This window comes from Paramormyrops kingsleyae, chromosome 8, assembly GCF_048594095.1.
Source record: "Paramormyrops kingsleyae isolate MSU_618 chromosome 8, PKINGS_0.4, whole genome shotgun sequence".
Lineage (NCBI taxonomy): Eukaryota > Metazoa > Chordata > Actinopteri > Osteoglossiformes > Mormyridae > Paramormyrops > Paramormyrops kingsleyae.
Genome location: NC_132804.1, coordinates 7,312,301 through 7,325,232, shown reverse-complemented (window position 1 = coordinate 7,325,232; position 12,932 = coordinate 7,312,301). Strand labels below are relative to the sequence as shown.

Below are 12,932 nucleotides of genomic sequence, written 5' to 3'. Positions count from 1 at the left end.
TGTCATTAGTTATGTCACTCTGGAACATGTGACACATACTGCCAGGCCAGTATGTCACTGGTGTAGCGCTGTGTAAGGGGTGCTCAAAAACTTGTTCTCCTCTTCTACATTTTGAGAGTTTCTTCAACAGTAATAACATGCAGTAGATTAGAATATTCTGTCTATATTCAATGGGGATTGATAAATGAGAAGCTGTTTTGGCCAAATGACACATTAATATATATATTAAGCACTTGCACATACATGCATACTGTTATTCATATGAATACACATATACATACATATACATACATATAAATATACTGGTGCAAAGCACTTGCACATACTGTACATAAAGTATGTGTGCATCTGTGAATATAAGTATCCATGTGAGAGCAAAAGTCTTGTAGTGTGGGAATCTGACGGGCAGCGCCCAGTAAATAGTTCTCCGTAATCGCTTGTGTTGTATGTAAACGTGCTGTGTTGTTATGTCACGTATAGTGTTGAATGTTTATTATTGTACATAGTGTGTTGGTGGGTGTGTGCCAGTGCATTGTCAGTACAAGTGGTACGGGTGCAATAGACGCCACCTAGTGGTTGAAACCAGGAACCGCCTCTGCCTGATTATTAACGGCGACCTGAAACAAAGGCCTACCACTCGCAGTGGGACACCCTGGAGGAGCGTGAGGGGCTGCTGTACTGACGCTGGCAATCGCAGAATAGCACAGGGGAGCCCGCTGTGTTAGGGTCAGTACACGGGGTCGTGGGGGGCAGGCATTTCAGGGTAGCAAACACGCTGGATGAGCACTAGCGTGACTGGGACGTGCACCTTCCCCTGGTCCTGTGGGTGTATCGCGCGGCAGTGCAGGAGAGCGCCAGCTGCACCCCCACCGCCCTCATGTTTGGGTGTGAGCTGCAGACCCTGAGCCACAGCTGCTGGTGATACTGGGACTGGACAACCTGTGCCAGCTCTGGGAGCACATTCACGTCATGCATGAGCTGGGCAGGGACTATCAAGGCACAGCCACGGCCAGACAGAGGAGAATGAATTTGATCTGATTTAAACAACATAAATATATAGATACATGCATCTGAATATCCACATAGGCATTTGAGCGGCGATCCAACACTTGTTTAAAGCTAAAGAGGTAACGGGAATAACAGGGTAAGCTGGTTATTATTATTAAAGGTTTTGACTGTATCATGGCAGGACTGTATAAACAGAATAGATGTTAACAATTAACTTAGAAAAACAGGAGCTACAAAAGTTTGAGTCTGGTCCAATCAGTGTTGCTCCAAGTTACACTAGGCACTGCTTTAGAAACGGATTAGATGTGCATTGTTATTATTTATGATGATCTTCCATCGATTCACTTTCCAGCTGCTTACTTAGTATATGGTTGAGCGATGCAGACATATCAATATGCCTGATGGTGTGTTGATAATGCGTCAGTCACTTGTTAACTGGTGTAGAGCATATGTTCAAGATAAATGTGAAAATGTTTAGCATTAAATTATGAAGGGAGAGTGGCCTGATTGACAGCAGCAGTTTAACATTTTTTTGGTCCATGTGTTTATGGCTTTGATGGTGATTTTGTCTTACTTCCTGCCCTTTCACTTAATTTCATTTAATATATATTATAAATTCCAGTTTCTGAACTGTTTGGAGTTAATTCAGAAAATGTCAGGGAATTAAAAATATGTCTGATGGAGTTAGAAATAAAAATAAATTGAGGAAACTTATATTCATCCTGACATGTTGGGTTGGAGACCTTTAAGGCAGAAGCTCTAGCCAATAATTTAATGTTAATTTATAGTCCTATCCAACTGTGGACATTATTTGACTAGTATAAGTCAATCAAGAATCTTTTTTATGCTAAATAGTCTGTACTGTGCAAACAAAGTGTTGCTTCTTGATGTTTTTGTTACTATTCTGTGGAAAGTATTTTAAAATCTTAAAAATGGATACACACAGGAATGAAAAGTGCTCCTGGTAAAATTCTTTGTTTAACATTCATTTGAAATAAAGGGGAAATTATCAGTCAGTAAAATGCAATTTTGTTTCATTTTCAAGAGGTGAAAGTGAAAGTAATTTCTAGTGCTGCTAGCTCAGCTAAATTTTTGATTTAAACAACTTATATATATATAGATACATACATATGAATATCCACATAGGCATCTGAGCGGTGATCCAACACTTATTTAAAGCTAAAGAGGTAACGGGAATAACGGGGTAAGCTGGTTACTATTATTAAAGGCAGTGGCTGCAGCATGGCAGGGCTGTATAAAGACTAAGTGTCATGACCTGCATGTCCAGTCCTCGTGTGGGCTATGCCCACCTCGTTACCCACGTGTGACTTCCCATCATACCAGCTGTCTTGCGTTTATTCTGATGTCATGTGCTGTATTTAGTCCGCGTTCAAGTCTGTTTCCCCAGGTCTGTCATTGTACGTTGCATGTTCCGTTTGCCCTTCTTCACGGCTCGTTTCGCCTGCTTCCCCGTTCCGACGTGACACTATGTGGTAGGAAACCCTCAGAAAATTATGGAGATAATGCGTCAGTCACTTGTTAACTGGTGTAGAGCATATGTTCAAGATAAATGTGAAAATGTTTAGCATTAAATTATGAAGGGAGAGTGGCCTGATTGACAGCAGCAGTTTAACATTTTTTTGTCCATGTGTTTAAGGCTTTGACAGTCATGTCCTCTTACTTCCTGGGATTTTACTTTACAACCTATTGACTCCTTTTTCTGGGAATTCTGCTGGTAAGTGTGTTTTCTTATCCATTGCTGTTAATCAGCTGTTTAGAGTAAATTAAGGAAATGTCAAGTGATTTAAAATATGTTGATGAGAGTAAGAAACGGGAAATAAAAATATATTGAGAAGACTTACATTCATCGAGACATTTTGGAAGGGAGACCTTTCACACAGACCCAATAATGTACATGTCGGTTTATAGTCCTAACCAACAGTAGACAGAATTTGACTAGTCTTAGCCAATCCAGCATCTCTTTGGACGATTTATGTAGAGCACAACATTTGCAATGGCTGTTGCATACAGACAATTCGCATCCAAGTTTACTTTTCTGAAAGTACAGACCTTTATATGTATACTATATAGATTAATCCTTAACAGAATCTCATTAATATATCACAGAGAGCTTTTGGCTTTAGCAACATTGGTTTTCGATTTTCCTGTACAAACAGTTACTGAATTTGGTGGTCATCACACCAAACCATTTTCATCAAATGTTTTACTGCAGTAAATATTTAATTGCTGAATAGTCAGAGGACTAAAAAGTGAAGTTTACCATGTTCCCCTGAAGAATGTGTGTGTCATGCGATAAGCAGCACGGACCAGGGAAGCAGGCAAAGGAGATAAGGACTGGAGCCAAAAGGGTTTTAATCGGCACACGATGGACCATAACAATCCTCACAATGCACGATACTACAATACAGTACAATGACAGAACTAGGGAAACAAACTCTGACGTGGACTTAAATACGCCGATCTAAGAAGGACAACTCGAAACAGCTGTTAAACACTGGGAATCCACATGAGGTTAACCAGGGGGGCCTGGCACAGGATAATCGGCACGATCGTGGTGTGACAGTGTTGCACATACTTCGTTTGAGTGTGTCAACAAAGTCAGAGACCTCACACTTTTCATTTGGAAAACATCTAATTTATCTTTTTATTATAATTTCTGAAAATATGTATCTGAGGAGCCCACAGGTGTGAATAAGTGTGCAGTTTGGGACAATTTACAAGTACAGTATGTCAGTAACACTACATGAAGTGGCCCAATTACTTAGTAATAACTCAGTTACTACTGAAGTACAAGTCATGAACAAATATATTCGCTACTTGAGATAAGATACGTTATGATTCATTAATGATGAACAAACATGAGATCAGTATTTCACGTGTTATTCATTACTTCAGTTGTTCATAAAGGTTTACAGAATTAACAGATATAACAACAAATATGGTAACTTTGAGATGAATGATGCATCACGGCTCATTGATGATGAACAAGCATGAGATCAGTATGTAACTGACTTAGTTAGTGGTTAATTAATAGATAAGTAAGAGCATCATACTGTATTATATGTGCCCCATCAAGTCAAGTGTTACCACTATGCCAAGTAATATAGTTTGTTTACATCCCGAGCCAAGTTTGTACATTATTTGCACAAATTTGTGCAAAATGTGCTGTGTTTAGAGTTAACTATCTAAAATCAGCCATTGGGATGATAATAGTCAACCATATATTTGGTGCCCAGAATAAACTTTATTTAATTTCTTTGGATTATAGGAAGAAAAGTAGAAGAAACTTAAACAAAATGAGAACACAGGTATGGAGTTTTCTATGTCTCCTTTCAGTTTGTTTTTTTTTTTGTGAAATTAGGGCTGTAAATGTTGCTTTGGGGATCTTTCAGATAAAAGTTCTGGTCAATCAGGTACATGATCATTTACAGCCCTACCCAGCTATGGCCGGTATTTGTGCTGGTCTCAATCCAGACAAGAATCTTTTTTATATTTTATCTGTGAGATTTACAATTGCTGTTGTGTCAGACAAAATGCATCCAGAGATTTATTAATTTTTTAATGAACAGCCCTTGGTATACAGTACATATACAGTTTTATCCATCCCAAAACATAATATCAGTTATACCTATTCAAGAGAGCTCTTTGCTTTGGTACATCATAAAGTGAAACCAGTGAATGATTTTGTAAGTGGCCAACATCATGCCAAATTATTTACATCACTTTTGTACTGGAGAAGAGATTGAATTGCTGATTGGGCGATTCAGCAGTGCAGTGGGGCCCTTAGAACTTTCTTAGGGTCGTCAGCTGGGCACCTTTTTCACTGGTGTTTCATTGATTTAAGCCAACAACACCTCCAGAGGGCAAACCCCAGCATTGATTAGCTTTAGCCAATTAAAAATGGTTTTACATAATTTACATATAACACATATTTGTACTAGCTTTCATCAGTAGTGCTCTTTGGTGTTTATGTAATGTACATCCTGTACAACATGACATTTCCAATGTTCATTTTCTTCCCTGAATCTGATGCCGGGCTCTTGCATCTGTACAGTTCACATCAGAGGTAAGCACTTTCCTTTTTATTTTGGACACGGCATGAGGCAAAGCATATCCTGGACTGTATTTATGTCTAGCAAATCACTTATGTGTGTGGTTTTCACAATGACTTTATTATGTAGATCTGGGTAAAACATTTTTTCCTTATCATTGCTGCAAAGAAATCATTATTAAATCTCACTGTTTTAAGATTAAACAGATATATTTCCAGCACTTATCTTTTTTGTTTAACATTGACTGGAATATTTCTCTGTATTACCTAACTGTAATTAGTCTTAAATAATTTAGTACTGGATTGTGTGTTGAATTATGTTCGAAGATTAGTAATAGACAGGTAAATGGCCCTTTGGTAAGGTATTTGGCAAGAAATTGACTTTTCTGGACAATGATACACACATGAGCTTTAAATTCCTGTTTAATGTATTGTTTGTATAAAATTGCCAAATTGAGTTTAATTATGATACAGACATTCTCACATTGTTGGTACCAATTTGACAGAATTATTTGCCTTCCTCTTGGTCTCTCTGTTCTGTCTAGAGCTCCATGGATGCTGCACATAAGCTGTTTGAAAAACTGCTATACTGGCTCAAAAGTCAAGAGCAATGTGCTGCTGAACTGGACCAAATAGCAAAGGACTTGGATGAAATAAGGAGTAATGTCAATGTCGCCAAAGTTGTTGGATGCTCTATAGCCACAGCAGCATCTGTTGGTGGCCTGATAGCCACGTTCTGCACCGGTGGATTAGCTGCTCCTCTCCTGGTTGCCTCAGTGGCTGGGGGTGCAGGAACTGTTACTACGTTGATTGCCTCTTACATTGAGGAGCTGAAATCGAGCGACCGCTTTAAAAAAAAACAGATGATCTTAGAAAAAGCTGAAGAGGCAACTTCAGAAATGAAGGCATCACTGGAGGAGATGGTGAAAGAAATAGGAAGAACTGGAGTCACACTGGAGGAGCTGGAGGAAATGCTGATGGGGAGGAATACATCTAATTTATCTGTTGACAAGTTGGTTGTTTTGTACCATTTTCTTGGCGCCTTGGCACATCGCAATCATTCTGCTTTGCGGTTCGCCTGTAAGCAGGAGTCTCTGTGGATCTTACGAGCCTTTGCTGAGTCCAAAAGCGAGATGCTGCATCCCTTATTTAACTTCCTGGAAAGCATAAATGGTGAAATACATGTCCCATTACAAAGAAAGACGGGGATTGATGTTAAGAGATTAATTCAAAATATTTGTTTGAATGCAATACAACGGAATGTGAGGAAGGAAGGATCAAAAATGTTGAAATTTGGGATCATCAAGCTGTCTGCCCGGACCACTGTGAAAGTAAGCAAGCTACAGTCACATTACCATCATTATATATTCACACCGATAAGCCGGCGTTATTATGAGACGAAAAGTTAATATTATAGCACCCTTTGACCGTCATGCTCTCATCAGACACAATCAATTCTTACAGTAGAAAAAAATTGCTTGCAAAAAACGGTATTGAATCATAATTGAATCATTTTGTTTACTTTTTTTTTCATCTGCTGACAAGATGGTGGTTTCGTACCATTTTCTTGGCGCTATGGCACATCACAATTGTTCCTCTTTAGAGTTTGATTGTCAGTCTCAGTGGATCATACAAGCCCTTGCTGACTGCAAGATGCTAATTCCTTTGTTTAAATTCCTGGAAGGCATAAATACATGTGAAATACATGTTCCGTTACAAAAGACTAAAGGCTCGTTGACTATTGAGTTCATTGGGGAGACTGCATGTACTTTTGTGATGGTGAGTTACAATCTCATTACCATAGTTAAATATACATACGAATGGGCTGCTGTCATTATAAGATAAAAAGTTAATATTATGGCATGCTGTCATAAATTAGTTGAAATATATTCTCAGAGACTGAACCGGGGCTGGCGGGGTGCCACAAGGATCAGTGTTTGGTCCATTGCTCATCAACCAATATGTTGTACCCTTTGGGTTTGCTCTTGGCAGGCAGACCGGTGATTACCACTTTATATATGCCTGCATACCTGTCAAATTTAATGAATATTCTCTATTTTTTTTTCATTGTGTTGTTCATAGTTTAGTCCACAAGTGTTACTGTATATTGATGGGTAAATGACACTATCAGTTCTTACACAAAAAAAATATATTTGCTTAAAAACAGTTCCATGAAAAAATACGAATCTGGATTGGGATGTAATCAATTAAAGTTGTTTTTTTCACTGCCATAAAACAGAAGAACGGCATGAAAAATGGTTCAAAAATGGTGATTCGTGAGAGCACCAAGAACGCAGCTCATACTACAGTGTGTAATCACTGCATGTGGGCGAGTGGGGAAGCAGGCAAGACAGCCGTAAATAGGATGAAACGGGGTTTTTTTAGGGCTGACAGGACTACTGGGGAGCACACGGCAAACTACGTCAATGACAGACCTGGGGAAACAGACTTGAACGCGGACTAAATACACAAGACAAGCAGAAAATAACAGGCAACAGGTGATCACAATCGGGGTAGCACACATAGGTAATGAGGGGGCGTATAGCACACACGTGGATCGTACTAGCATGACATGACACAGTGAAGGTGAGAAAGTTACAATCACATTACCATCATTATATATGCTGTCATGATCCACCTCTGTCATGTCCCCATTTGGCCAGCAGAAGTTGCTGGCCATCCCGTAATCACCTCAGGTCACAAGTATTATTGTGTATAAATGAGGAAATCAAGAGGCAATCAGTCCTTGCAGATGAAAAAAAAATATCTTGTATAAAATGTTCCATTAAAAGTACATATCTGGATTGGCCGCTATTTTTTTCATTGGCAGAATAACTTGATAAAACAAGGTTCCAAAGCATTGACTCGTGAGGTCACCAAGACGGCGGCTCGGACTGCAGCGAAGGTGAGAAAGTTACAATCACACTACCATCATTATATATTCACACTGATGGGCCACTGTCATTATAGACAAAAAGTTAATATTATGGCAAACTTTGACCATCATGCTCTCATCAGATACAGTCGGTCCTTTCAGGAGAAAAGAAATGCTTGCAAAAAAACAGTAATGAGTCATAATCTAATCATTTTGCTTACATGATTTCCCTTTAGATTTCATGTGGAATAGGACTCGCCATTAGTTTGGTTGAACTAGTAGATGTGTCACTGGATCTGGCAAAAAACGAGCCTACTGAAGCAAGTACACAGCTGAGAGAGACGGCAAAGACAATCGGTGAAAATGTTCGGGAAATAAGGAGCATGTTGAACTCCCTTCGGTAAACATCATTCCCAAAGTCCATCCATCCATTTATACCCAAGCTGCTTCTCACATACAATAAAAGTTGCTTTGACTGGTGATGTAGAATTATTTGGTGGTTATCTGGCAGTTATAGGCTAGTTTGTGGGTATACATTCATAAAACATCTAGGTTCAAGGCTGTAAACACAATGTCTTTAAGACTAATATGTTTATAATAGAAGTGGATGGAGATTTGGCATAACAGCGTCATGAGATGCAGAACAGATGCAGAATCTGTTTAGGATATTTTGCACTTTCGTTTACGACACTCATTTGTTAGCAGCAGAACCATTTTTTCCACAAGGTAATTGTTGTAGTCGCATTTATTTACACAGTAGCTGCACGACTACCAAACTGAAATTTTGTTATTAATTTTTTATTAATATTATATTTATGACCTTTAGTGCTGGGTTAATTTAGATTTTAGAAAAAAAATAACAATAACAATTAAAACATTCATATTAATATTTTTGCCAAGACTTCTGATCTGAGATACAAGTCGTTTTTTTGATAAATTAGAATCTTTATCAGAAACTGAAATATGAGCATGAAATTGCCCCAGCAAACATCTTTACGTATCTCATAATGTGTGTTTACACGAATCTCTGCAGAAAAATCATTGAAGATCTTGAGATGAAGAGGAAAAAAGAAGCTGAAGAAAAGCGGAAAAGAGAAGCTGAAGAAAAGCGGAAAAGAGAAGCTGAAGAAAAGCGGAAAAAAGCTGAAGAAAAGCGGAAAAGAGAAGCTGAAGAAAAGCGGAAAAAAGAAGCTGAAGAAAAGCGGAAAAGAGAAGCTGAAGAAAAGCGGAAAAGAGAAGCTGAAGAAAAGAGGCCAAAAACAAGAACCTGTCAGGTATAAAGAATGTAAATATGAGAGCACTGCATTCACTGCATTCACTGCATTCAGTCTAACAACTGTCACATTGGCTGGAGCTTAAATATGCTGCCATCTACTGAGGGGAAAAAAATCCAAATTTAACATTCTGGTCACAAGTTTCATCATCATCTGTGTGCCGGTTTATAATGCAGATCTTTCAGGGTTTGTTTTTCATATGAGGATTATTCATTAATTAGTAAATCCCAGTTTATTATTCTCCAATTTTGTTTGCATTTTGCTTATATAACCTGTGATCTTCATGGACGTTGCAGAGGTGAGATGACAATGTTAAATGCAGTTAAAAAGTGGATCTTCTCCTTTCCTCAATAAGCCCTTTTTAAATTCAGCTCTCAGTCTTTGCTGTACAATAAACACTGATTCCAGGAAAGGCTCATTATTCTTGTAGTATAAACTTTCTGTTGCCTAGGATATATCAACAGGGTGTTTGACTTCCGTGGTCATTGTGCCAATCAGTCTAGGTGGGCACAAATAACGTGCTTATATTGACTGTGAATAACACATTGTTAAAATTGCAGCCAGGCTAATCTGGCCAATGAGTGAGCTTCCTCTGTCAGATCACATTTCTTAATCCCCTCCCCCATCCCTCATCATTCCCATTTTCTACTGATAACCCTACACATCATCAGTGAGTTTTCACATCACGACATTCAGGATTCACATCTGAGTGGCAGTAAACAAAGTTAGTTGTCTTTAGCAGTTTACAGTACAAATGCAAGCCAAGTAACTGCTGCAAGTATAAGATATATGTGAATTCTGAAATAGTGCCTACCCACATATTTGGTTTGCACACTTCCCTATTTGATTATCTAAAAGGGAACTTTTTTTTCATTGCAGGAAAATGCAGGAGCAGCTATGCAGGGAAGGAAGGTTTTGCTCCTTTTCTTTATTATTCTTGTAGTTTGTTGGATTTCCAAGTCTCAACTGATGCTTGGCAACCAAGAAACCCAGCAGTCTCAGCTAGAGAAAGAAGTGATGGACATCTTAAGCACCACCAACCAGGGAAACAAGAAATCCAAAACCCAGGACACCAGTAAGCCCCGTGACCAACCAAATTTGCAGCTCAATAGCCAGATCATCTCAGAAATTGAGAGGTACCAGAATTTTTTGAGACAGCATCATACCCAAGATAAAGGCAATATCTATAATAAACTGATGAATGAAAGAAACCAAGAAACCCAGCAGTCTCAGCTAGAGAAAGAAGTGATGGACATCTTAAGCACCACCAACCAGGGAAACAAGAAATCCAAAACCCAGGACACCAGGAAGTCCTGTGACCAACCAAATTTGCAGCTCAATAGCCAGATCATCTCAGAAATTATTGAGAGGTACCAGAAGTTTTTGAGACAGCATCATGCCCGAGATAAAGGCAATATCTGCAATAAACTGATGAATGAAAGAAAAATTATAAATGAAAAGCAAAACAAATGCAAAGTGATAAACACCTTTATTATCACTGATTCCAAAAACTCAATTACAGATGTCTGTGATAAAGGAGGGGAGGATTATTGTAAAAACGGTAAAAAATTTCAAAAAAGCATAAAACGCTTTCAAGTGGTCACCTGTACAGTTAAAAATGAAAATGCGGCCTACCCCTATTGCGATTATCGTCAACAGGAAAGCTCAAGGTATATTGTTGTTGCCTGTGAAAATGGTTTACCTGTACACTATGAAAATGGATTACTATAATGGGACAGTGATGAAGGGATTATTCTTTAATCTGGGTGCTCTTCTCCTCTTCATGCGGGGAATCCCTGATCAAACAGACCTAATAACTGGGAAACCTCTCCTACCTGAAGTTGTCCATTGAAATGGAATTAGTAGATTAAATTAGATTGTTGCACATTAAACTTTCTGACTTTTTAGTACATTCATTTGGCTTTGTCATGTTCATAATTTCTCTCTATATTAATTGCATAGAATAATCCTCAAATCCTCAAATTGAAATAATGGAAATGAAATGGTTCTTATTTTTTTGCTCATCTGAGGATTTTATGCTTAATCTTTTCCTGTTTAGAATGAATAATATAGCTCTTTAACTAAAGCTAATTCACAAGGTCTTTTAATGCCTGATGAGTCATATTGTCAGTGTCAGCCCCTGTTGTCTCACTCTGTGTCCCTTCCCCATTTGACCAGCAGGTGTTGCTGGTCATCCCGTCCTTCATGTTAGTCTTTGTGTTTTCCCCCCTGTACCCTGTGGGCCTCATGGCTCAACATGTTGAGCAGCCAGTTGTCTGTGTACTCCTCTGTCCTGAGTTTGAATCCCAATGCCTCTATTTTTGTATTTTTTGATCCAGTTTGCCTCTAAATCAGTTTCTTTGCATAAATAGCTTGTATGTGAGAACTATGAATCTATGGAATTATTTTATTGCATTTGTATAATCATTGTATAATTAACAAATAAACAGATAATTTATTCATTTTGGTCTCATATTTCCTGTTTCAGCATATTGCATTACAATAAATGTACATGGTTTGGTGTGTATCTCTGTAGGGGAGGGTTCTTTACCTGTTTTTCAGAGGTTGTAGGTTTGAATCCCGTGGGATGAAGCCCTGTACCCTAACTGATGCTGGATGCCGCTTGACCCTGTCACTTTGGATGAAGACAGATGGCACAAATAAATTTAAACAGATCTGCTTAGCCCAGTAGGTTAGGGATCTGTACTGATGTCCAGAAGATAAAGGATTCAAATCCTGTTGCTGGCAAAGTAATCATATCAGTATTGGGCCCTTCAGTACATTCTTAACTCCAAATACGACAGACCTGCTCTCTGTCTCACTCATTTATGGATATGTAATAGCACAAACTTAAATATATAAATAAATTATTATTTATTTTCTCTTTGTTTTCTTCGTATTAGATTCCCATTGTTTTCTCCCAGGAACAAAATTTCTCTGTTGTGACTTAACTCTAGTCCTTCCAACAAACTACACTGCTGGGTGAAAAAATGAGGCAAACATGATTTATTGCATGTTTTATGATTACTTTTCTTGTTTAACAAATACAAGTGAAATAGGTAGCAGTGTTTAACAATGTTGTATGTCTTGCTTGTAGCCAGTGTACAATTTAGAAGGGGATGGCTTTTCCAGGAGATGCATACAATATATTGTTACATGGTTGCTTCCGGCTTACACTGTTTCATTTGTATTTGTTCAAATAAAAAAGTATGTATAGAAAGTGCAATAAACTCTGTTTGCCTCATTTTTCGCCCAGCAGTGTAGTATTTTAATGCGTGTCTCAATTTGAGTTATCATAGGGTGACCAGATAATCCATGTCAGGGAGGACACTTTGAGCTACTTCGGGTTTTACAAACTACTTTCAAATTGAAAGGCTCCTGTGCTCAGCTAAATAGTTCAGCTCTTCTTGTGCTTTGACTAGTTTGTTTCCTTAACTGAAAGACTCATCCAGCTGTTTCATATTAGCATTAGTGACACATGCATGATTATAGGAGACTGACCAATCAGCACACAGCAAGAACTCAGTGCTCAAGTCAAATCCAGGTCCGTTTAATTGAAATGGTAATTTACAATTCCTGTCCTAGCTCAGAGTGTCCTCCCTGACATGGATTATCTGGTCACCCTAGTTATCAATCATTTTTCTTTCCTTTAAAAAAAAAAAAAAAAAAAAAGTACTCTTGCAACATCCCTCCACTACTGCAG

General features: G+C 38.4%; 1 protein-coding gene across 3 annotated transcripts; it reads left to right on the top strand.

The window, feature by feature from the left end:
• The first annotated feature begins 25 nt into the window (after positions 1-25).
• LOC140592244 (uncharacterized) lies at positions 26-11,691 on the top strand. Of its 3 annotated transcripts, none has more exons than XM_072715081.1 (9): positions 26-1,144; positions 2,666-2,743; positions 4,298-4,337; positions 5,084-5,095; positions 5,626-6,411; positions 7,911-7,985; positions 8,192-8,355; positions 8,989-9,229; positions 10,109-11,691. In XM_072715081.1, exons 3-9 carry the CDS (start codon positions 4,326-4,328, stop codon positions 10,958-10,960), a joined length of 2,142 nt encoding a protein of 713 aa, XP_072571182.1. In that variant the 5' UTR covers positions 26-1,144; positions 2,666-2,743; positions 4,298-4,325; the 3' UTR covers positions 10,961-11,691. The 3 variants fall into 3 exon arrangements, with proteins under 3 accessions (XP_072571182.1, XP_072571183.1, XP_072571181.1); XM_072715080.1 differs by lacking the exon at positions 26-1,144 and adding an exon at positions 2,108-2,501; XM_072715082.1 differs by lacking the exon at positions 2,666-2,743.
• Positions 11,692-12,932: the final 1,241 nt, after the last annotated feature.

Coding starts and splice junctions, on each gene's coding strand:
- LOC140592244 (XM_072715082.1), top strand. Junction 7,986..8,191: donor CGGCTCGGACTGCAGCGAAG/GTGAGAAAGTTA, acceptor ATTTCCCTTTAG/ATTTCATGTGGAATAGGACT. Junction 8,356..8,988: donor AGCATGTTGAACTCCCTTCG/GTAAACATCATT, acceptor GAATCTCTGCAG/AAAAATCATTGAAGATCTTG.